Below are 23,563 nucleotides of genomic sequence, written 5' to 3'. Positions count from 1 at the left end.
TTATAACGCGTGAATTAATAATTACAAACAAAACTTGCTGCGTGTTATACGATATTTATGAATCTCATTGTTGATCATATCTCAGAGAAAATTCTACTAACGTAGATGGATCACCTTTGTGAGATATGCAGTCCACCTTTGTGAGATAAGCAGCCCGTATATCATATGTGGGCGTACCTAGTGTTACTCCTTTCAGCAAATATTGCAGGCCCAGAAGAGAGTAAATTCGGTAATTTATTGGAAGAGCTCAGCCATGTATATAAATTGACACGAACAAACAATACAGAATCTTTATCCAGCAAAAACAATATGGTAAAAAACCGACTGTTTATCAAGCCTAAAGATCTAGCCTAAAATGAAGTACAAACTCTAGACCCTCAACCAGTTCCAACTTAACCATCTGTGGTTGCCATATTTTAAATGCATCGGCAGATATGCCTCCAGATGGTGCTTCCAATAAATTCAAGGGGGAGAAAAATTACAAATTAATGATACAATTGCTCACAATGTCAGCAACAACAACGACAGGTTACAACATCACAAAAGGTGTATGGTCTAGACTTTTCTTCAAGTTCCTGAGCTGTGGGTAATTGTTCCATTCGGTATTTACTGCTTTGAAGACAGCAAAACTCGTATAAATTTCTGCATGCTCCTTTACTGAAAGGGTAAACTCTTTCGGGAACTCCTCTGTCAATCATAACAAAGTAAGAAGAAATAAGAGTCTAAAAGCATAGTGGTCAAACAGTTTAATTCGTACATCATTACAATGTTCCCAGAGAAGTCTACTCAGATGAACTTTTGTAGAACAAATTGACATGTCTAACCACATGTTATATTTTCACCTATACTTCTTTAATGAATCAATACCAAAGTATAATATATGACACCGCATATTTTCAACATATGATGACTAGTAAGTTTAGTTATTTTCAGTAAGTAATACTACATGGTAGAAAATAAAACAAAATAACCAACCTTAAATATGGGATGCGCCTCCGTCTTACAAGCTCATAGGTAGTCTGATTGGTCAGAACAAGATAACTGCAAGAAAAGAATAAATAAATTCATGTTCAACTGATACACTGAAGTTACGCTTTAAAGGTAAAAGACTCAGTTAGAAATAACAAAGCAGGAGCGAGGGAGCGGAAAGAGACAGCAAGAAAGAGATCTCAATTCTTTAAATTTATTTTACTAGAAACTACTAGTGAAAACATCATAACAGAAACAACCAGCGAAAGTTATCTGTGAACGCGTTAAAGTTAGGTACTTCTACAAAATTGACATTATGATCATGATGTCAAGCATAGGAGGAAAGGTCTTGTATTTAAGAAGCCCGAAGCTGATGTCAAATATAACATTTTTACCTGTGAAATAGCAGCAGGAGAAGCAGAAAGATCATGGAAATTGACAAAGTAACCAACAGCAATATCACAATAGCATCCTTCCACCTGACAATTATAACATTCCCATCCAAACTCAGATCAAAATTAAGCCAGAAATTACAATTGAAAAGAAAACCCTCAATAGCCAAATAAAACTTCATAATGAAAACCACAAAGGACCACAGTAATACATTAATATCCAATCAATGACCTTTCTTTTCTATTTTTGTTTTTCTCTTCAATCTTTTTCTATGTGGTATGATTTTAATAGAGCAGCAAACCCCTTAGACATTACTTGCATAATGACAAGGGAAAAACAGAAATCGTTCCCATGAAATAAAGACCTCATAAAAGATACCATACCAAGCACTTGATATGTTAGCCTTCAGATATGTGATGTACATGATGCCAGTCCAAAGGCACAATGATGTCTCTTCACAAATGTACCACCTACAACATTTAGAACAAAAGACATAAAAGTTCTTGATTAGGACTTCTAATTTTGAAATCTACTTATACAAGTTTTACATGCAGAACTAAAATGTACTGATTGCCTATCTGAGTATAACCAACTATTTTACAAAGGACCAGTCAAGAAACTCAAAACCATATAAGACTAGAATTTCTTGAACTTTTAGTACCACCGACAAGAAGAATAGTCCAACCAAATTAGAATAAAATTCTTTGAAAAAGGTGAATCCATTTCAAAATAACATGACTTAGTAAAGATAGAATATTCTTTTTATTAAAGAAACACTAAGCATAATTTGGAGAAGGAATACAAATGTTAATGAAACAACTGGACTAATCTACATAACTGCAAATCTAAATTCAACAACCGGTATTCATATTAGCCTGTCACAGCACAAACAGAACATGGAATATCTCTGCCTATTGGTTATAGCAAAACTTAAGAATGCAGATTACAGTAGCCAACTTTTATACTAGTAGAAAAGCATACTCACCAAAATTTACAATGATTACCCAGACCAATGCATGTTCCAAGCCAAACACAATGATGATCGAATTGGAGAACGCATTTGTCACAATCATGACAGTGCTTTGATCTGGGAGGCTGCATATAAGTTAAAAGCAAAATGTTTAATCATCAAAATTTGCATTATGGGTAAACAATAAATCATCTGTCCCAAGGTCAAATATATATGCTAAGAATCTTGATGCATAACCTGAATAATAGGGGCAATGGATATCTAGAAGATTGCAACTACAATCTTGTCTAGTAAGCAGCATATAAATTTGAATGCTCTAATGTCTCCAGTGGTGCAAACTCATTTGTCCCAAGGTCTAATGCGAAATAGATGAAGTTTTTTAAGAACCTTAGGCAATGATAAAGGAGGGAAACTGATGGTGTTAATGACGCGTGATGAGTCCATATCATCTCTCACTGCTTTACACTTTAGGATAAAATATTGACAGTCAATTCACCTAGTCTATAACAATAGCATTTAAGGACAGAGGTTTCCACACCAAGCTGCTTAATTATAACATTTTTTCTTCTCTCCCCTAAGATGGACATCTTCTCTGTGTTTCCTAGTGAGTATTCCTTTCCTTTAAAGTTTAGTTCCTTATTAAAAAGATGTTGGCAAGAGATAAAAAGTAAACCACCATAAAAGATGAATATGTAAAATTGAGATGGTACTACCTGCTCAACATTACAGTACGAGCAAGTCAAACTTCTGCAATAACCAAAAGGAAGCAGTCAGCAGAAATATTTGTGAATCATCAAGACTAGTCTACGCTTCGATGTTGTATTCAAAAGAAAAAGTTTGCACCAAAATAAGTTAAACTCAGTTTCCCTAACTTATTGTATGTAGAAACAAACACAACTAAAATGAGATGCACATACTGATGTGTAAACACCAAATAATCACTTTGAAATAGTAAAACCAAAAGGATACTGCTCTATGAAATAATTGCATACCGAACAGATGTTCCTGGGGGATACAAGTCCATCACAAGTTTGGTCCAAGATGTTGCATTACTTCCAAGAAGACTTCTTGCCATCTGACTCCCTTCCACTGTCACAACCACGCTTCCATTTTTGCTTGAAGCAGGCTGTCTTTGCTTAAACATTATAATTTTAAAAATGAGACAGTAAGATGACATGAAAGAATTAATTCACGTCATGGTTTTAAGATATGCGTCTATACTGTTTATCATATGAAAAAAGAAACAAAACAAAAGTAAACAAAGGAAAGCAACGCTTACTTTGAGGCTACTAATGCCTTTCTGAAAATTGAATTTGACTCATTGACTGCCCTCATTGCATCAAGGACAAAGCTAAATTTAAAATTACAAAAATCACAATGAGCTGAAATTGGACCACAAGCATCAAGTTTTCTGATCATATTAAAACAGATTTAATCTTAAAGCAGGTTAAGTGCATTGACATTTACCCCGGAGAAGAAGCAGAAGTAACAAAGTATTGGACCAATGTGGCAACAAAGAGAGTCAAATAGGTAGCAGTATACCTGAAAAGGACAGAAAAGAAAGACATAGTAAGGAGGGGGTTGGGGTTAATACAGCAAACACTAGTAGAGCATTTCAAATATGATGACTCAGTGATTTGTGACCCAATTCAAGTTCATTGATACTGAAATTCCATAAGTTCCACGATTAGTTCAGACAGACTGTTACGACAAAAAAAAAAAGGTTCAGACAGACTGTGATAAATAACTTGTACATGTTTATCATCAATGCAATGCACACATTGCTGAACAATAGGCACTGGCTTATCAGTTTGACTTTCGCTAATTGACACCAAGCCTTACATACATGATGGGGTTCACTCTGTGATCTTAAATTGAAAATTCCAATTAAATGGTTTTCCCTTCAATTATGCAACTATCTAAGATACTATGAAGGACCTATCCAGTTAAAAGTCCTAGAGTACCCATTCGCGTAAATGAGCTAAGTCTGTCTATCAAATGTGTATTAGGCTTCTGACCACAAAATGAAATGCAATTCAAATATAGAATAAATAATTGTATAGAAGCATTAGCATACCACGGTTCTCTTTTAGTTTTCTCTATCAATCCTCCATCAAACAGAAAAAGCATGCCCACGTATATCAGATGTAGCATCACCAATGCAACTTTTAAACCCAAGGCAGACCTCCGAGCTGAAACCCAAGTACCCCAAGGAAAAAAAAAACAATCTTTCATTAACAAAAAAAGTCAAGCTCTGTTAAAACAATAATATACGGGAAAATATCTTACTTTCGCATAAAAAGTAAAATTGTAAACTCAATTGAGATTACCAAACTAAGTAGCTGAACCGAAACAGTCAGATTGAGTTTTCATTTCGAATTTTTAAAAAATAAATAAGAAAATTAAAGAAAAAAACTCACCGGGATCGGAGAGACAAGGAAGAAAGCGGTAGCATCTGTCCAATGGTCGACACGACGAGCGGCACATGTTCACGATCGTCATCAGACGAAATTTATAAAGAAAACGAGAAACTGTTTACATGTCAGTATTCTGACAAACTGGGTTTCCAGGGAAACGCTTTGTTTCGCTCCAAAAATTGAACTTTCTCGAGAAAGTGATGGAATTTGGAAAACCCAAGTGGTTAAACTGGCAGAGCAACGGGCCTGCGAGAAGGGTTTGGATTTGGATAGAGAAATTAGCTTTTTCTATTTTCACAGAGAGTGGAAAATTCAATACGTAGCTATACGCCTCAGCCCTTTGTCCCTCTGTGTCTCTAACACTTTGATTTGTCATGTGCGTATTGCGCATACCACACCACCCCCATTTTAGAAAACTTACCTCTATCTACTCGCAGTAACCTTTTTCTCTGTCTCTGTCTCTCTCTCTCTCTCTCTCATCGGATGTAAGTCCATGGAAGTTTTAATCCCATTTTTAAGCTTTTACAACTCTTTCATAATATAATACTTCTCCAACTGCGCTCACACCTGTAAGTAGTCTTTTATTAATTTATTTTTCTTTATTTATAAAGAATTTTCATTGGATATCAACTCTTATATGGCCTTTTGCTTTATATATGTATATGAAAAGAAAATAGTAAATTTTTTTTTAAAAACAAAACATACAGAAATGAGGATCGAACTCGGATTTTGAAAAGTGAGATATATAACAAATGCAATCTAAATAGGTTTCTTGATTTAGTATGTCAAAGGTTGTTGTAGGAATTCACTTTATTCATTTAGCTTAGCTCCTAATTTAATCTGTATTGTGTTTAAAATTTAGTTGATTTCGTTCATAAACTTGAATGTTAGGAATCAAGCATTTGGAGTTCACACTGCCTTTTAATATAAAAAGTCTCCACTCTGTTTTTTTTCCAAATATATTTGTTGACACTCAAGAACGTGAAACATGGACATAGATTAAACTATGTAGGAGGAATATTTATACTTTCTCTTGCATGTAAAAATTACGCATGATTCGAGCATGACTTTTAAAATATCGAATACACACTATTTTTGAAGGATCACGTACGAATAACATGAAACTTTTTGCACGAAAAAATCAACAAGAAATTGAATAACTCAAGCAAAGAAAAACCTGTCATAAAAGGAGACCACACAAGTTTGATAGTAAGTATTGGAACGGAACAAGTTAGATAGATAGTCATTGCACCGACAGGTCCTACTTCCATACACCTAACTAAAGCTAGCAAGTCCACAAATACACGACCCAACCTTATTATTCCTTTGTCCACACGGTCTGCTTCACCAATCATTCAATTTCAATAAATTATTCTCTTATCTTACTATAAAAAATAATATATCCCCAAGTCAAAGAATCACACTAACTATATATACATATATAGTCCATTATTGAGGAATTTTTCAAATAATTTTATTTGAGGGACACCTTTTAGGATCTTCTACAAAAAAAATTTCAACGATCCAAACAATCTATTTTTTAAGTTTACATTCATAGATTATCTTTGCAGAAAATTAGACAAATCGAAACCGTATCGACATCCAATTGTGTCCTACAAAATCAATGAACACGGTGCTTTAAGAAAGTACTAAAATTTTAATAATTCAATTAAGTGGTCAAATGATATCATATTCAATTAATTTTTTTTTTATAAATATGATCTTTGAATGAATATCTACAAAATAAATGGTTTGGATTAGTGAAATACAATACGAAGTGGGCCCTATAAAGGTATCCCTCAAATAAACTTGTTTAAGAGATCACTCAACTGAAGCTCACTATATATATATACACAGATGTGTATGTAGCTGGAGAACTCTGTTGGTTCTAGGCTTGCAATCAACCTTATGAAAAATTAGGGTTTGGGCTGCACTATTCCCTTTATTTGTTGGGCTTTTGGCTTTGGCCCATGTAGCCTAGAAATTGTAGATTGATGGTAGTTTTGGAGGATCCATCTAGGTAGACAAATGTCAACCGTTAATGCATATAAACTTGTCTAGAGAATTCTGAAAAAGCAAAACTCATACAACCGTAAGAAGTATCAAGCTGGCATAAATTAGAGAACAAAAATGGGTTAAAAATCATATTTAATAAGGGAGGAAGCAATCAGAATGTTCCCATGGAATATCCTAAGCTGTTGCAGTCATGAGTCACCCTCTGGGTTAAATCACTAATTAGAAAATTCCGCCTCCAAAACTAAACCAAGCATTGTTTTAATTAATTTCCTTGTAATATGCGGCTTCTAGCCAGACAGGAAAAAACTTAGGACAATGACCCTTAAGCATCTTATGGCCCCAAACACTGCTTCTAGTACTTTCTTTCTCAACTTATTGTCTTGTAAATTTGCAAAATCCGAGGTAGCAATTAATCTAAACGAAGCTTCTATATATATATACTTTGGTCTCTGATATGATTAATATACAACTTACAGCTCGATACAAAACTATTGCTATGGCCAAAGGGTTGAGATCAGTATTTTCTGTTGGGCTGATTGTGTTGTATCTGGGCATGCTTGGTTTGCATGAATGCAATCAGCCAAGTGTGCCAGGAGTTTATATTTTTGGTGACTCGACTGTTGATGTTGGGACCAACCATTACTTGCCTGTGTCTGAGTGTCGATCAAGGGCTGATTTCCGTTATAATGGGATTGATTTTCCTCACTGTATACCAACCGGCAGATTTAGCAACGGCTTCAACGTTGTTGATTTTATTGGTATATATAATTTTGATTTTATGCCATGTCTATTTAACTTTGTTTTTGTAAGTTTTCAATTGGGTTTTTAATCTGTTAATTATATTGATTTTATTTTATTTTGTTGGTGTGTGGTTTTAATTAGCCACCTTTCTGGGTTTCAAGATGAGCCCGCCACCTTTTCTCTCCCTTTTAGACAAGAATAAGCAATTGCCCAAAAGGATGACGAGATTGCTAAGTACGGGAGTTAACTTCGCCTCAGGAGGATCGGGACTTCTAAATGAAACTGGAAGGCAGTGGGTAAGCTTAATATGTATCTCACCCTTTCTCTCTCTGGAGTCTATAATTTCTCTACTATTAGAGAAATTGGAATAATGCGTTCAGTAAATGTGATCCAAATAATAATAATCGTGAAAAAATATTTACGAAATTAATTATGTTGCATTATGCACATAGGGAAAGGTGATTCCCTTTGGAGAACAGGTGGAGCAATTTGCAACAGTACGCAACAAGATCTCAGAATTATTAGGTGAAGAGGGTGCAGCGGCTAATATATCCAAGTCTCTCTTCCTCATCAGCGTTGGAAGCAATGACATCCTCGAACATTTTGCTTATAATAGCCAATCTGGACAAGCCTACATCACCACTCTCATGTCCACTTATGAAAGTCGTTTAAGGGTAACAATTAATTTGTTCTTCTAATTTCTTTACATTATAAATTAATCAAAATAAATTAAGATTCTTAATTACTGTTTGCAATTGCAGAATCTATTTGATATCGGAGCCAAAAAATTTGGGATTATTAGCGTTGCACAAATCGGGTGCATCCCTTTGATGCGTAATTTTACTCAAACTGGGGTTTGTTTTGAGCCCATGAATGAGCATGCTCAATTGTTCTACAAGGCACTGCATGACATGTTGCTTAAGTTAAGCTCAGAATGCAAAGGGATGATGTATGCTCTTGCAGATGCTTATAATATGACCACACCCATTCTCAAAAACCCTTGTAAATTTGGTAATGTGAGAGTAATTTTTCGGTGTGATTTAAAATAAAGCTACATGTTATGTATTATGTAGTGGTGTAACAAATCCACTCAACTTATAATATGTGGACTAACTTATTTGTCAAAGTATATTTTTAGGGTATATTCTTATCCAATAATTTTTGTAGGTTTTAATGAGGTGAGAAAAGCTTGCTGCGGAAAAGGAAATTTCAATGCCGAGAAGCCATGTACACCAATGGCGCATGTGTGTAAAAATCGCACTGACCACTTGTTCTGGGACCAATATCATCCAACACAAGCTGCGTCTCATCTTGCAGCTCAAGCTGTTTATTATGGTGATCATGAGTTCGTGGTACCCATGAGTTTCGGTCAATTGGCCCTACTTCCATGATATATATACACCTCTCTCTCTCTAGCTTCCATGACTGTCTTGAAGCAATTGTGACCTCATAGTCTTATTTTTAAGGCATGCCTATTTTAAATATATTGTGTAATAAGATCTCAACCAAAGGGTGGTTCAATAAGAAATAATTGTTGAAGAGCAGAAGAATTGTATTTCGTTAACAAGAAATCTTTGAGCTATATTGAGCAAACCGAGCGATTCAAACACAAAACAAAACCACCTTTATAATAAGAGATATTTAGTAATATACTCATTCTTAGCACTAAAACTATAAATAAATCATACACTATTTAATTTCTATAAACAAACCCAAAAAATTATAGCTGACCCTATTTAATTTTATTTTGATTATTAAATTACTATGATGCCCTATTGAGTGTTTTGGGCTTTTTTATGAGGTTTTGGGGTTGGGTTTGTTTTAAGAAATCAATAACAGTTTTGTAATTTAAAAGAAATTAAAAGCCTTTTTGTTATGTTGTAAATGGGTTTTAGGTGTGTTTCTAAAGTCCATTTCTTATAGGTTTTTTTATTTATAATTTGGGCTCTTATATTGAGTATAATAGTGAATCTCCCTTATAATAATTGACCATGCAATTGTGTTAATAGACCATACCGCCAAGCCTATAGCATGGTGTTAGTAGACACCCCCGCATGCTGATCCGACCTGACTCGCCATAATGGGTCACTACCTCAAAAGTAACCTATCGACCCGATCATATCACTGGCCTTGTCATACCAAGGTCGGCTGAATGGCATCTGTTCACGGTTAGAACCACTCGAGCCATATACTTGGGCAAAGTTTCTCAAGATCCCCCACAATTGAACCTGAGCAGCAAATCAAGATGACTAGAGAATCTAGGGAAGATCGCTTCTCTGGACAAGTTAAACCACGTGGGTGTCCAGACAAGACTAAAAGGGAGCACTTAATGCACTTCAAATCAAGTCCAGGTGTCGTCCCACTATTGGTCCTCATAAATCAGCATGGTGGCTAACGCCTATAGTCACTCTCCTATCCTAGCATGGGGGGGTGGCTGAAGATCTCATATAGGCTGGATTTAAGGAGATATGATCCCATTTCTTCCCATATAAATACCCTTCACCTACATTGAGACGAAGGTAATAACTCCATCTCCAGAAAACTCAACTCATTCATTCCCCAAGAACATCATCAGTTTAGCCCCTAACTTAGGCATTAGAGGGGATTTGGCGGGTACCACATCGATACCCCCCCTTCTTTTGATAGTCTCTCTTGTTGTTTAGAGTGTGTATGTTGTTCTAAAGGATCAAAGGGACCTCCCTACCTAGATAATTTGCTGAGGTCCGTCCATTCAGGGTCTGTTTAACCCATTTGCTGGTCTTGACCCAAGTCCGGGCCTCAACCAGCTGAGGAAATCATCCACTCGGTCAACAAATTGGATGTTACTTTAAAATGACAAATAAAGGTAAAAAGAAGAAGTATGGTGTCAAGAGGATCATCAAGAAGTTATACATCTGCTAATAGTTTGCCAAACAATTTGTTGGGTTTTTTTTTTCTTTTTTCGGTGAATCTTATTACAAAAAAAACAACGAAACAAAACGTCCACCAATATCAAGTATTTTTTTTGTGAGCGTTTACCTCCATAAACACCACAAAAGCTCAACAATTTTCCTTTTCATATGTTTGTGAACCCAAAAACAAGGAATTAAATAGTTTATACATAGAAATTTTTTGTTGTTGCCGACGTTAGAAAAAGGAGGAAGGTTTTCTCACACACTGCCAATGTGTCATAGGGGTTCGGAACCTAAGACTATTATTGGTTTGCAAGTCAATGACCTTTTTCACTAGGCTCTATACCTCGTTGGTGTAGAACTTAAATTTTGTCAAAAAGATGCTTAGAAACAAATAAAAAGTTCATTTGAATATTTAATTTGTTATGTCCGATAGATAAAAAGAATATTTATTTCCTTATGAGGCGTATTGAATATGGGATATTCAAGGCTAATTCCGAACCTATAAATTCCAACTTCCATATAGTTTATTACTAAAGGGAATCTTCAAATGAAGACACAAATAGTCATATTTCAATAATATTCTTAATTCTTGAACTTACTGCGAGATGGATCGATTACAAAACGTTCTTAGCAATAACAATAAGCTGAGAATTGCATGGTTATCGTTCCTAACTAAGGAATAAAGTGGAACCTAAAAAACGAAAAAGAACAAACACAACATTATAATGAAAAGTAATAAAGAAAGAAGAAAAATATACGGCGGAGTCGAGAGAAACAGAAGAAATTTCATACCAAGAGAAGACGTCATATGCTGGTGATTATGAGCAGACATGCACAGATATAGACACGTGCATAAATTCAAATTTTAGGCAAATCCGCCATAAAAATCAAGTTCTTGGGTAATATAGAGGCTGGGACGGTGACAACATATAACATCACCTGGTTGTTCATTTTTCACATCTTCCGCTAATATAAATATGGAATGAATCGAGAGCTACATGAAGAAAAGGTAGCTAAATTGGAACCTTGGCCGGCAACATGTATAAAGCCAGCTAGCTAGCCCTAGTGATCTTAGTTATTATGGCAAAGCAGATTTGTGCATTCTTCTTCTGCTTCTGGTGGTTTCTGTTTTGTCTGGGGCACATAGCCAATGCAGATGATCCAGTAACTATTTTCATCTTTGGAGACTCAACTGCTGATGTTGGTACAAACAATCTGTTACAATCAAGTTTCTCGACGAGGGCTGATTTCGCCCCGAATGGGATTGATTTTCCATATTCTGTGCCTACTGGAAGGTTCAGCAATGGCCTTAACACCGCTGACCAAATTGGTAATTATAATTAACTAATTAATATTTGTTTATATATACCATGCAACTTAATTGATTAGCTATATACTTTGATTTGTAGCAAGACTATTTGGCTACCAGAGAAGTCCGCCACCCTTCTTGTATATTCTCAACCGTACCTCCACTTTCAAAAGAGATATTCTGCAGGGTGTGAACTTTGCTTCAGGGGGATCCGGCATATTAAAGGAAACTGGAAAATCCAATTCTGTAAGCATGCAACATTATTTACTTCATGGTTATGTTGTCTCACTGTAAATTAAAATTAATTCTTGTTTGAACGTTTGAGGCCTTATATATAAATTATCTAAAATTAATTAACCTTGAAGTCGAAAATATAAATATTTATTTCATAATCTGTGTTGTTGCAATTAACTGTAGACCGAGGTTGTTCCACTCGGAGACCAAATCCAACAATTTGCAACAGTCCGGGGAAATTTCACAGAGTTGATAGGTCCCAATGCAACTGATAAATTTCTTGCCAAGTCTTTGTTCATCATTAGTGTCGGAAGCAACGACCTGTTCGACCATGTCGAACTTCCTTCCAATTCCTCTACCTCAGTTGATCCAGAGGATGAGTTCTTCTACATGGCAAATCTTCAATTCACGTACCGTAAACATTTAGAGGTATAGACGGTTCGGAGAGTGGACCAGATAAGGATGACCCTAAAATAAGCTTATAATTTGACGATTTTGTGATTAAATGCAGGGTTTGTACAAGCTGGGAGCTCGGAAATTTGGGATTATAAGTGTTGCTCCAATTGGATGTTGCCCTCATGCACGTGTTTCAAATACGTCGGGTGTTTGTAGAGAGGAACTAAACAAGCTTGCTCAATCCTTTTTCATTTCACTTAAGGATCTTCTGGGCAAAATGAGCTCAAAGTTGAAAGGGATGAAATACTCACTCGGAAACGCTTATGAGATGACCATGAGCATCATTGAAGACCCATTAGCCTTTGGTAAGTATTTCAGACAGAGTAAAATGAAGATCATGTTGAATTTTTTTTTTCTTAATTAAAGAAAAAATTGTTAAACTACTTGCTAGGTTTCAAGGACGTCCAATCAGCATGTTGTGGAAATGGACCGTTAAATGGAGTAATCCCATGCATGCATTTCTTAAACCCCAACCTTTGTGCGAATCGGCGTGAGTATTTGTTCTGGGACTTGTTTCATCCGACTGAATATGCTTCCCAACTAGCAGCACTTACCCTCTATGGCGCAGGGACAAGATTTGTGACACCCATGAATTTCAGTCAGTTGGCGGCTAATCCTGTTTAGGATTTGTGGCACCCATGAATTTTCTCATTTCCTTTTCCTAAAATAAGTTGATGTGTGTGTGAAGATTTTGTGAAGGTTTATTGTTTTGATCCATGTATGTGTTGGATTGAAATGCCACTATACTGTTTCCATTCTGAAGAAGATATGATTTACGATCTTCGTTTTATGGTATTTGTTTTTCCAATGTCTGTGTTGATAAATTGTCAATTTAGATCAAATAACATTCATGCAATTAAGGGATAAATATTGCAAGTCCCTCCCGTTTTAAATTTCGTTATGGTTAATTTTTTTAAAATATTCAATTTACCCTAATGCAAGAAAATTTCTCAAAACGACTTTATTTTAAAGGGATAAATAGGTAAAATAATACTAATATGTGAATAATTAAAAGGAAAATAAATAAATTTGTCTAGCTACAAGCGGAGGGGGCAAGACATCATAAAAACACAGCCGTTAGCTGTTAGTTCTTCCACTCTGCCAAGTCAGTCAAGATGGAGAAGAAGAAGGTGGATTGGTCCGCTCTTCCAAAGGAGCTATGGCTGACGATCGGAAATTGCCTCGACAGTCGCATCGACGTTCTCCGATTTCGCAGCGTCTGTACGTTATGGCGTTCCTCTGTCCCCCCTTTCAAGCAAACCACTGTTCCTCCTCTGCCCCACAAATTCTCCTCAGACGCCGTGGCTGCCGGAGCTGAACTCCAAGCCTTGCTCTTCCAAACCACAGTCTACCTTATGCAGCCACTCGTTGACGGAGAACCCAATTCATCAAATTCAAAACCATGGTTGCTGAAGCTTGAAGAGTCAAATTCTGGTGAATCGCGTTTACTTCACCCGATCACAAATTCGCCTCCCAGGTACTCCCCCAAAGCTAAGAACTTTAACTTATTGGACTTTGGGGTTGTTGAATTGCGCAAATCGTATAGTCTCAAGTATCGACAAAACAATGTCATTATTGCTTGTGTGAACAAAGTGGTGGTCATGGGTCAAACCGATTTGGATAATTGTTGTATATTCAAGATATTTGATGGAGGCAAGTTGGGTTTTCTGAGAATTGGAGATGAGAAATGGACCCATTTTGATGAACAAAACTCTCACTATGATGATATTATTGTTTATAAGGGCCAATGCTATGTTGTTGATAGATTGGGAACAATTTATTGGGTGAGTTCAGAGTTAAAAGTGGTTCAATTTTCGCCTCCCTTATGTGGGTTTGGTGGGCAGAAGCATTTGGTTGAGTCTTGTGGTGATCTTTATGTGGTTGATCGTTGCCTTGATAGGGAGAGATCCGAGAGGAACCATCTTGAGGATAATAATGTTATATTTGGTCTTCATAATCATGTTCATCCTAATCCTTTCTTTGCCAATGCTGCGGTCCCTGAGGCTATTGATTTTAAAGTTTATAAGCTGGATCAAGAATGGGCTAGATGGGTTGATGTGAAGAACTTGGGAGATCAAGTTTTTATTTTGAGCAATGATGGGTCTTTCTCTGTCTCCACCAGAGGCTTTGCTAGAGTGAAGGGAAATTGCATTTTGTTCACCGACCAAAGGCATGCTCATTTACCAGGAGTTGCAGGATCAGAAGCAAGAAAATGTCACAGTTGTGTGTTCGACTTAGAGGATGGCAGCATCAAGAATGTAGCGGCTTTTCGTGCCTGTTTTATGCTATGGCCACCCTCAAGTTGGCTCAGCCCTGATTAATGTCCCCATCTGCATGCTGATTGCTAAGTGTAAGTATGAAATGTTTCATCCTTACTTCTCTCTGTATATCTAGAATGTTTACTGATTACATGCTTATAAATTTTCTTGTCTTGCCAGTCAATGAGACAAAAGTGCTTGTACTCTCACCTAAGTTTTATCCTCTCAATCTAATAGTTAGTAAGCAATAGGAAGGAATGAAATTTCATGGTGGGGGGTATGGATGAAGTGTGCTGTATACTGTGGGATCTTATCACACTTACTTTATATACAAGCTTAGCTGTTCTGAGTAGATTATATTCTCCTAGACTTAAAATTGGGGTATTTGCATCCAAGTTTTGGCATCAATAACAAGGTTAGTGCCTGCAGTCCTCCTGCAAAAGAATATGAGCATTCAGCTCGAAGAATTGTAGGATGCGAGGGATAACAAACCCTCGTGGCTGACCGAATGTCTAGCAAGTAAGCTCAAATCTTCAGGAAAAGATTTCCCCTAGAGCACATTCTAATCCTGATTTTGGTTATTACTACCCGTGGTTTTTGTATAGACACATCCAAACTTTAGAAAGTATGCTTTGTGGTAAAAAAAAATTTCTTCCCTGAATATTCTGTACTAATTGTGTTTCACTTGGAAAAAAATTGTTTGGATATTAATTATTTCTTAACACTTGACAGAAAATTTGCTTACTGCTAATGAAGACCACTTTTTCTGCATCTCTCGGAGAAGGTGGAAAAATCCAATCCCTCATGAAGAGTCATTTGTAAAATTATCTGCTGTAAAACTAGTGTAAAAATTGATCAGTCTAGTTTATCCAAATGTTTAATATTGTAGTCTGTTAATGTTATTCTGGATGCATACTTACCGATTATGTAATTAAACTATCTGTTGAACTAATTACTATTTTCTAGGTGTGTAATAATGAAAATGACTATTTTACCCTTTATTTTCAAACTAATTGTTGACCTTCCAAAAACCAGCTTAGCCATGGTGACCAACGCTGGTCCTGGTCAATGTTAGCCAATTGTGTTCAATCTGTGCCGTACTCAATTGCTCTGGGCTTTGCAGGTTTGCAGTTGCTCTGGGCTTTAAAGTTCTCATGAGACCCAACATTTTTAATTTTAAAAAAACAGTGAAATCGGTACTCTGTAATCTCCCAATAATTTTTTTTGTTCTAAAAATAAGTTGGCTGTGATGATTTGTGATGGTAATTGTTTTTATTGATTTGAATTGAAATAATACTAATTATTGACCATCCATGTTCAACAAGTGTCACATAAATTGTTGCCAAAAAAAATTTGCTTTCCAATGCAATTTTTTTTACTTTCCAGTTGTGCATAATCTATTCAACACCAAATAGTTTTTATTTTTATTTTTATAGTCTATTGAACACCTTACCAAACCTGCGTTTGCTTCATCCAATCACAAATTCGCCTCTCAGGAACTCTCCTGACGGTTCTTCAAAGCAATTCAACTTATTGGACTTTGGGATTGTGGAATTGAGCAAGTCGTATGCCCTTAAGTATCGGCTTAACGATTTCACTGTTCATTGTATGAACAAAGTTGTAGTCTTGAATCCAACCCATTTGGATAATTTTAATGTGATGATGATGCACGGTAAAGGCCAGTTGTACTTTTCCAGATTCGGAGATGAGAAATGGACCCTTTTGAAACACAACAACTCTTGGTTTGATGATATTATTGCTTATAAGGGTCACTGCTATGTTGTTGATAGAGACGGAATAGTTTCATGGATGAATTAAGAGTTTAAGGTGATTCAATTTTCGCCTCCCTTAGGTAGGTCGGGAGAGCAGAAGCATTTGGTTGAGTCTTGTGGTGATCTTTATGTGGTTGATCGGTTCACTGAGAGGCCGGGGCCCAAGATGGGCAAGCTGTTAGAGCACTGGGACCTTATTTTTGGTGATCTCACTTCCCCTTATCCTGAGACAGTTGGTTTTAAAGTTTATAAACTGGAACAAGAATGGGGTAGGTGGGTTGAGGTGAATAGCTTGGGAGATCAAGTGTTTGTTTTGAGCCATGGCGACTCTTTCTCTGTCTCCACCAGAGGCGTTTCTAGAGTGAAGGGGAATTGCGTTTTATTCACCGACCAAAAGCGTACTCGGCAGTGTTCTGTGTTCAATTTGGAAAATGGCAGCATTACGAACCTAGCAGCTTCACCTGGCTATTCTCCGATGCTCCAGCCACCCTCAGCCTGGCTCTCACCCGACTGATGTCTGTCTGCATGCTGATTGGTGAATGTAAGTACGAAATATTTATTCTTACTTCTCAAGATATAGAATAGAATGTTTACTGGTTACATGCTTATAATTTTCTTACTAAGTTTCATCTTCAGAATGTAAAAACTAATAAGCTATTGGAAGGTTGGGGTCTTGAGTGTGTATGCAACTTAAAATTGGGGTATTTGCATCCATGTTTTGGTATCATAACATGGTTAGTGCATGCAATCCTCTCTCTCTCTCTCTCTCTCCCAAGTTTATACATAATGTCTAGCAAGTTGAACAGAGGCTCCAATTGAAGGGGCTATATACAAACACTCTGATGTATGTAGGGTGCATTTTACAATATAATCAACTAAAAGAAGAAATAGCCCTTCAAAATCTGAAAGAGTTTCCCTTGGTAAGCCCAAGTGGTCAGTATGGGTTAGAATTAGGTTACGTTGAGGGTTCGATTCCCTTCCGTTGTAACAAAAAGGAAAAAAAAAACTTGCCTAGAATTCAGGAGGTAGATTGATTGGAAAGTATGGTTATTTATTTTAAGAGAGAATTCTACAAATCTTAAAGAAAAGAAATTTGCCTAGAAGACATTTTAATCGTTCAAGACAGTATATTTAAGGTGATGGTACGGAGACAATGTATGCTATTGCTAACTAATTTTTCTTCTCTGAATGTTCTGTAATAATTGTGTTTCACTTAGAAAAAAAAAGGATTTTCATTGGGTATTAATTATTTTTCAATACTTGACACAGGGAAGTTACTTTTTTACTGCTAATGAAGACCCTTTTCTGCATCTCTCGGAGTAGGTGGAAAATACCATTTCTCATGAAGAGTGATTTGCAAAATTTCCCTAGAATAAAACCAGTGGTAAATTATCAGTCTAGTTTGTCCAATGTTAAAGACTCTAGTCTTTTTATCGGTCCAATGTTTAAGGTTGGAGTCTGTTAATATTACAGACAGACAAAGTAAGCTGTTCTATCTTGAACTTATATCTTTTTTTTTTTTTTGTCTGAACCATGAGGTGGTCCTGGATGGGCCCCAACTATGGGTGACACCTTTAAGCCTTAACCATAACCCAGACTAATCCCCACTCACACCGGGTCGGCCCGTAAGGGGTAAAGTGTTGGCCAAAGTGGTGACTCCGTACGAGAGCAAGGATCGAACCCCTGACCTCTCTTAAGGAATGAGAGTGCCGAACCACTCACACCAACCACCTTGGTTAACTTATATCTTTTTAAATGTTCTTGTTTTGTGTTATATTTGGGTTACTTGGATTTCAGATGGAATTCTCAAATTCTACTTCTAATAGCGGTTTTGAATTGTTGTCCTTGGAGTCATGTTCAGACCTTGATAATATTTTGTAATTAATACTCAATTTCTCACTACTTTAACTCAAGGTATATCCTCATAATCCTTCTCAATAATTAACATGTGCTCATTTGCATAATCATAGTTAACTCTTTGCTTTATATTTGTGGAACTATGGTTATGCTCATAGACACGTGTCAAGTGTTGAGAATGATGGTAATAATACACCTTGGGTTAGAGTGGTGAGCAAAAATATGTGTTTGTTGGATAAGTCTTTTAAACATAAATTAAAAAAGGCAAACAAAGTCTAGCACAATGAAAAAATGGCATTGACTTGCAGACCAGTGATTTCATGTTCGAGGTTCGAATTCTTTTGGCACGTTGGTTGTTTGTGTGAGAATCCCCCTCCCCTATAGTTTAAACTAGAGTTTTTCTATTTAAACCTCACATTTTTCTTTGTTTACCCCAATACTTAAATCATTAAGCTCTTAAGTTTTATTATTGTGTAAAAGGACAAAAAAGGTCATCCAACTTAATATTTAACCCTAGTACATCTATACACACATCCCAACACTCTTCATATTAAGTTTTAGAAAAATACAATCTTTGGGGGTTGAATTTCTCTATAAAGCAAATAAAGAGAGGAAAGTAAATAAAGATCTTCATATTATTTTTCTATCTCTGTAATAAAAATCTTTAGGTGGTTCAATTTTTCCATAAAGCAAATAAAGAGAGGAAAGTTTGGAACTTGGAAGAGTACATAAAGAAATAGCAATAAAAATGAAAGTCTGAAACCCCAAAAACACCACTCTGTGTTTTTTTTTTTTGTCTAAACCATGAGGTGGTCCTGGATGGGCCCCAACTATGGGTGGCACCTTTAAGCCTTAACCACAACCCAGACTAATCCCCACTCACACCAGGTCGGCCCGTAAGGGGTAAAGTGTTGGCCAAAGTGGTGACTCCGTACGAGAGCAGGGATCGAACCCCTGACCTCTCTTAAGGAATGAGAGTGCCGAACCACTCACACCAACCACCTTGGTTTAGCCACTCTGTTTTTTAACTTGTAAAAAAATCAGTGTTCTTTAGTTTGTTTGCCAAATTGAAGATGAAATTGGACTATGTGTGTAAAAGTACGGCTTACTCATGAAAGAGGATATGAGTCTTGTTCTAGTTTCTTTGCCTCCCAACTCAACTACTTAAAACATATTATTTTTCTATCTCTGTAATAAAATCGTAGCTCTAGCTAGTGGTGAGGGACAAGATAGCGGGGTGTGGGGTGTGAGGTTGATGAGTTTTTATTTTTAATTTTTTTCTACTGGGTGTGTATTTAGGGGTAGTTTGGGAAGATATTTGGATTTTCTTAGAAATTGTGAACATTTTAAATTAGAAGTTGGGGTGAACTTAGAGTATGGGGTAAACAAAGAGAAGTGCAGGGTTTAAATAGAAAAACTCTTAAACTATAGCTAAAAAAAAATTTGCAATTTTGTGTAAAACTCAATTACCAAAAAAATATTGAACTTTAATAAATAATTTAAAAATAAAATATTGACTTTCGTGAAGCGTGACATGAGACTATTAAAAAAAGTAAACTAGTAACTACTGGTAGCGCAAGAGAAAAACACTAACTCCGAGTGTTTCATCAAATTTAACAGAAGAAGCACAATGCTCTGCAAAACTACTCATCAAAGTCAACAGAAGAAGAAGCACAAGGCCGCCATGGATGGCAGCAGCAGCGGAGTCGACTGGACCAATCTTCCACCCCAACTCTACCCACTCATCGCTCAAAACCTCAAAACCCACATCGAAGTCCGACGATTCCGCAGCGTCTGCAGCTCCTGGCGTTCTTCCATTCCTCCTTTCTGCGCCTCCATATCTCCCAATTTCCCTTTCCCTCACGGGCCCACTGGCTTCCTCTCACAAATCACCGTCTACCTCACCCGACCCGATCAGAATCCAGATCCGAATCCGAATCCTTCCGCGTCGTCATCATCGACTTCATCCAAGGGCTGGTTGCTGAAGCTCGAAGAGTGCGCGGACAAGATTCGCCTTCTGAATCCGATAACCAACTGGCGGGTCAGCTCTGTAAACGACGACGTTGCAAGAAATCCAACGGATTTGAACCTGGTGGACCTTAACATGGTGGAGCTGGGCAAAGCATATGCGCTGAGATACACAAAGGGGTCTGGTTCTATTTTTGGTATAAACAAGGTGATTGTAGCCCCTAACTTTATAGACTGCTCAATTTTCATGATTTACAATGAAGGAAAATTGGGTTTTGCCCAAATTGGAAATGAGAAGCTCACACTCATCAATGACCAAATTTCTGATTACGATGATTTGATTGTGTACAAGGGTCAGCCTTGTGTTATTAACAAATGGGGTCAAATTTTTAGGATCAATTCGTCTCTGGAATTGGTTCCTTTTTCGCCTCCTATTGGTTTTGGTTGCAGAAAGAATTTGATTGAGTGTTGTGGAGAGCTTTACGTGGTGGATAGGTACCTTGTTGCTAATCAGCAAGATCAAACATCACCAAAAATTCATGTTCGTAATGCTAGTTTTAATTTTTTTCGTCGCCATCCTCTTCGTCGTCGAAGAATCTATGAAACCGATCAGCCCAAGGCAATTGATTTCAAGGTCTATAAGTTGGGTGATGAAGAGTTGGGGGGTAGATGGGTTGAAGTGAAGAGCTTGGGGGATCAAGCTTTCTTCTTGAGTGTTGATTGCTGTTTCTCTGTTTTGGCTGCAGAGTTGGAGGGGTGCAAAGGGAATTGCATTTACTTCACAGATTCAAATGACATTAGTTTCGCGTTGAAAGAGTTGATCAGATCAGATGGGTCTGTTTTCAGCTTGGAAGATCATAGCATTAATTGGCTCAGTTCTTCCCCTGTTTATTCTCAGATGTTTTGGCCACTCCCAGCTTAATTATCCTTTGGATTAATGTAAGTATACATATGATTATGTTGTTTGTATATACTCTTAACAAGCTTACTTGACAAACAAGCTTTCTAGTACTTGTTCTTAATTGATAAACAAGCTTTAGTTGTTTTTCCCCTAATATTCTGTATATGTTAATTACTTATGATGTTCTTGTGTCACTATGAAAAGGAAAAGGATTATTTGTTCTTTTTTTGGTTTTAATTATTTTGCTAGAATCTGAGGTATATTAATTTCAACGCGTGCAGAATCTGAGATATGTTAATTGGTAAATGATTTTTCCGCTCCCCTTTTATCCACATACACTTCTTTTTGTTTAGAAAAAGGGATTCTTTTTGTTTAGAAAAAGGGAGTGTAAGTGGTTAAATCAGTCCCCATGTTAATTTCAACATGTGCCAGAATCAAATCACCCCACAAAATGGTCCCATCAAATATTCCTTAAATCTTCATTATGTTCTATTTTAATCAAGTATTACTGTGATAAAAAGATACTGGTCGACAAGTTCCATTTGAATCCGTGAAGTAATTGCAATTCCCTTTGCACCCCTCCAACTCTGTATTTTTAATATAATTTTGTGGACTTAAGCACTGAGTACCAGTAAATTGATTGTGCATTTCCAAAGTTGCTACTGATGATTAAAGGCCAAGCACTAATTGAGAGCCACATAATTTTGCAGGCACTTTAAATAATAAGTTTACTGTCAAAGGACATAATCAACAAGCTGTATTTCACTAGTTTGAGAACATCATTTTCAATTTCTTTTTACAATTATCTGAGATTTTACAAATTATCAATCTAAGATTTTTATACCAAAACTGTCTGGTTGCATAATTGCATTGCCTAAAGGAGGAGAGAGAGTCTCTGTTTCATCCTTCTTTTTCCTTTCTCTCTTCTGTGAGAGTTTTTTTTACATCTTCTGGTTGGTGTTCCATTTCTTCTCATTTTTTCTTCCTCTCCCTACCTGTCTCTTTGAATCTCCAATCTCACTTCTTCCCATCCCTCTTATCTCCCTCATCTCTGTTCCCTCTTATCTTCGAGCACCCCCATCTATCCATTACACCTCCGTCTCAAGTTCTCTTCTTTCCTTATGTTTGACTTGCTAGTGTCTTGGCTTGTTGTGGCAGCTACTTTCTGCTAAAATATGAAACCTAATATGAGAGTATTTGTTCGTGGGAATTTTCTATGTATTCATCTCTTTGTAGGAGGTCATATTTATAATATAACGAAACTTTTAATGGGCAAGTAAATAATAAATTCATATTTCTATTTACAATAGGAAATAAAGATTTAAAGTAAATCAATTACAATTATAATAGGAATTCTTGGTGTGAAAGGAAAGTAAGTCAATGGTCCACAAGTCATGCCAACACTCCCCTTCACGTTGGTGCATAGATGTCGCTAATGCCCAACTGATCCAGTGAATTGTGGAATGCTTTACTGTAAATATTTGAGTCCACCTAGATTTTTCATCTCAAATTCAATAGCCAAATAGTCTTGTAACTGAGATATTTCACGTTTATCATTCCTAGTAATAATCATGTCGTCAACATAGATTATTAAAGGTGTTAGCTTCCCTTTATGATGTTTCAAGAATAGAGTATGATCTGAGTTACTATATCTGAAACCATTGTTCTTCATTGCCATGATGAATCGCCCAAACCATGCACATGGTGACTGTTTCAGTTCATACAATGCCTTTCGTAATTTGCATACTGTTCCAGTCTGAGTAGTATTATATCCAGGAGGAATGTCCATATACACCTCTTTGTGAGTTCTCCATGTAGGAAAGCATTCTTTACATCAAACTGGTGTAGTAGCCAGTCCAAATTAGCTGCGAGGGACAGTAGGACTCTGACTGTGTTCAATTTTGCAACTGGTGCAAAAGTTTCTTCATATTCTACACCATATGTCTGTGTGTACCCTTTCGCCACAAGTCTTGCCTTGTATCACTCGATAGATCCATTAGCATTGTGTTTTATGGTAAATACTCATCTACATCCGACAGTCTTTTTTCCTTGTGGTAAAGTTTCCAGTGTCCAAGTCTGATTCTTCTCAAGAGCTTTCATCTCTTCCTTTATAGCTTGAATCCACTTAGGATCTTTCAATGCTTCAGCAACCTTAGTTGGAATATGAATAGCAGACAACTGATGCACAAAGGCCTTGAGTGGTTCAGACAGCTTCTCAGTGGATACATGATTCACAATTGGATACTTTGATGTCTTTACCAATGTCAGGTGAATAACGGTTTGGTGGCTTCCCACGATTTTTCCTAAAAGGTAATTGGTATCCAATAAATTAATCCTCTAAATTCACAAATGTAGTAGGAGTAGTTACCTCAAGGATATTCTCAGGAGATTGGTCTGTTGGCACTGTT

General features: G+C 36.6%; 5 protein-coding genes and 1 pseudogene across 6 annotated transcripts; 5 read left to right on the top strand and 1 right to left on the bottom strand.

Annotated features, from left to right (window-relative positions):
* Nucleotides 1-218: 218 nt before the first annotated feature.
* Nucleotides 219-5,201, bottom strand: LOC110761388 (DHHC-type zinc finger family protein). The gene is made up of 11 exons (XM_088244884.1): nt 4,753-5,201; nt 4,410-4,524; nt 3,800-3,874; nt 3,612-3,683; nt 3,325-3,462; nt 3,046-3,079; nt 2,348-2,457; nt 1,746-1,832; nt 1,365-1,448; nt 976-1,041; nt 219-687 (listed from the first exon to the last, which is right to left on the bottom strand). The coding sequence occupies exons 1-11, from the start codon at nt 4,832-4,834 to the stop codon at nt 510-512; spliced, it is 1,041 nt and encodes a 346-aa protein (XP_088101010.1). The 5' UTR covers nt 4,835-5,201; the 3' UTR covers nt 219-509.
* A 2,028-nt stretch (nt 5,202-7,229) lies between these two features.
* LOC110761387 (GDSL esterase/lipase At5g55050-like) lies at nt 7,230-9,061 on the top strand. The gene is made up of 5 exons (XM_021963851.2): nt 7,230-7,523; nt 7,648-7,802; nt 7,959-8,180; nt 8,268-8,517; nt 8,674-9,061. Exons 1-5 carry the CDS (start codon nt 7,262-7,264, stop codon nt 8,895-8,897), a joined length of 1,113 nt encoding a protein of 370 aa, XP_021819543.1. The 5' UTR covers nt 7,230-7,261; the 3' UTR covers nt 8,898-9,061.
* A 2,368-nt stretch (nt 9,062-11,429) lies between these two features.
* On the top strand, nt 11,430-13,163 carry LOC110761386 (GDSL esterase/lipase At4g16230-like). The gene is made up of 5 exons (XM_021963850.2): nt 11,430-11,730; nt 11,810-11,955; nt 12,127-12,372; nt 12,455-12,704; nt 12,791-13,163. Exons 1-5 carry the CDS (start codon nt 11,481-11,483, stop codon nt 13,021-13,023), a joined length of 1,125 nt encoding a protein of 374 aa, XP_021819542.1. The 5' UTR covers nt 11,430-11,480; the 3' UTR covers nt 13,024-13,163.
* Nucleotides 13,164-13,439: 276 nt separating this feature from the next.
* On the top strand, nt 13,440-15,658 carry LOC110761362 (putative F-box protein At1g65770). The gene is made up of 2 exons (XM_021963825.2): nt 13,440-14,749; nt 15,390-15,658. Exon 1 carries the CDS (start codon nt 13,515-13,517, stop codon nt 14,718-14,720), a length of 1,206 nt encoding a protein of 401 aa, XP_021819517.2. The 5' UTR covers nt 13,440-13,514; the 3' UTR covers nt 14,721-14,749; nt 15,390-15,658.
* A 67-nt stretch (nt 15,659-15,725) lies between these two features.
* LOC110761385 (putative F-box protein At1g65770) lies at nt 15,726-17,028 on the top strand (annotated as a pseudogene).
* Nucleotides 17,029-19,848: 2,820 nt separating this feature from the next.
* LOC110761364 (putative F-box protein At1g65770) lies at nt 19,849-21,309 on the top strand. 2 transcript variants are annotated; one of them, XM_088255985.1, is made up of 2 exons: nt 19,850-20,462; nt 21,001-21,309. In XM_088255985.1, the coding sequence occupies exons 1-2, from the start codon at nt 19,917-19,919 to the stop codon at nt 21,064-21,066; spliced, it is 612 nt and encodes a 203-aa protein (XP_088112111.1). In that variant the 5' UTR covers nt 19,850-19,916; the 3' UTR covers nt 21,067-21,309. The 2 variants fall into 2 exon arrangements, with proteins under 2 accessions (XP_021819520.2, XP_088112111.1); XM_021963828.2 differs by having other exon boundaries at nt 19,849-21,309.
* The last annotated feature ends 2,254 nt before the right edge of the window (nt 21,310-23,563 follow it).

This window comes from Prunus avium, chromosome 7 (genome assembly GCF_965620075.1).
Source record: "Prunus avium chromosome 7, drPruAviu1.hap1.1, whole genome shotgun sequence".
Taxonomy (NCBI): domain Eukaryota; kingdom Viridiplantae; phylum Streptophyta; class Magnoliopsida; order Rosales; family Rosaceae; genus Prunus; species Prunus avium.
This window is presented reverse-complemented; position numbering and strand designations above follow the sequence as displayed.

Excerpts from the sequence above, each read along its gene's own strand:
- LOC110761362 (XM_021963825.2), top strand. The coding sequence starts at position 13,515 with ATGGAGAAGAAGAAGGTGGATTGGTCCGCTCTTCCAAAGGAGCTATGG.
- LOC110761388 (XM_088244884.1), bottom strand. The coding sequence starts at position 4,834 with ATGACGATCGTGAACATGTGCCGCTCGTCGTGTCGACCATTGGACAGA. Across the intron at positions 4,525-4,752 it reads TCCTTGTCTCTCCGATCCCG|CTCGGAGGTCTGCCTTGGGT; the intron begins GTGAGTTTTTTT and ends CTTGGGTTTCAG. Across the intron at positions 2,458-3,045 it reads CGTACTGTAATGTTGAGCAG|CCTCCCAGATCAAAGCACTG; the intron begins GTAGTACCATCT and ends ACTTATATGCAG.
- LOC110761386 (XM_021963850.2), top strand. The coding sequence starts at position 11,481 with ATGGCAAAGCAGATTTGTGCATTCTTCTTCTGCTTCTGGTGGTTTCTG. Across the intron at positions 11,956-12,126 it reads AAACTGGAAAATCCAATTCT|ACCGAGGTTGTTCCACTCGG; the intron begins GTAAGCATGCAA and ends AATTAACTGTAG. Across the intron at positions 12,373-12,454 it reads CGTACCGTAAACATTTAGAG|GGTTTGTACAAGCTGGGAGC; the intron begins GTATAGACGGTT and ends GATTAAATGCAG.
- LOC110761364 (XM_021963828.2), top strand. The coding sequence starts at position 19,917 with ATGCTCTGCAAAACTACTCATCAAAGTCAACAGAAGAAGAAGCACAAG.
- LOC110761387 (XM_021963851.2), top strand. The coding sequence starts at position 7,262 with ATGGCCAAAGGGTTGAGATCAGTATTTTCTGTTGGGCTGATTGTGTTG. Across the intron at positions 7,524-7,647 it reads CAACGTTGTTGATTTTATTG|CCACCTTTCTGGGTTTCAAG; the intron begins GTATATATAATT and ends GGTTTTAATTAG. Across the intron at positions 7,803-7,958 it reads ATGAAACTGGAAGGCAGTGG|GGAAAGGTGATTCCCTTTGG; the intron begins GTAAGCTTAATA and ends TTATGCACATAG.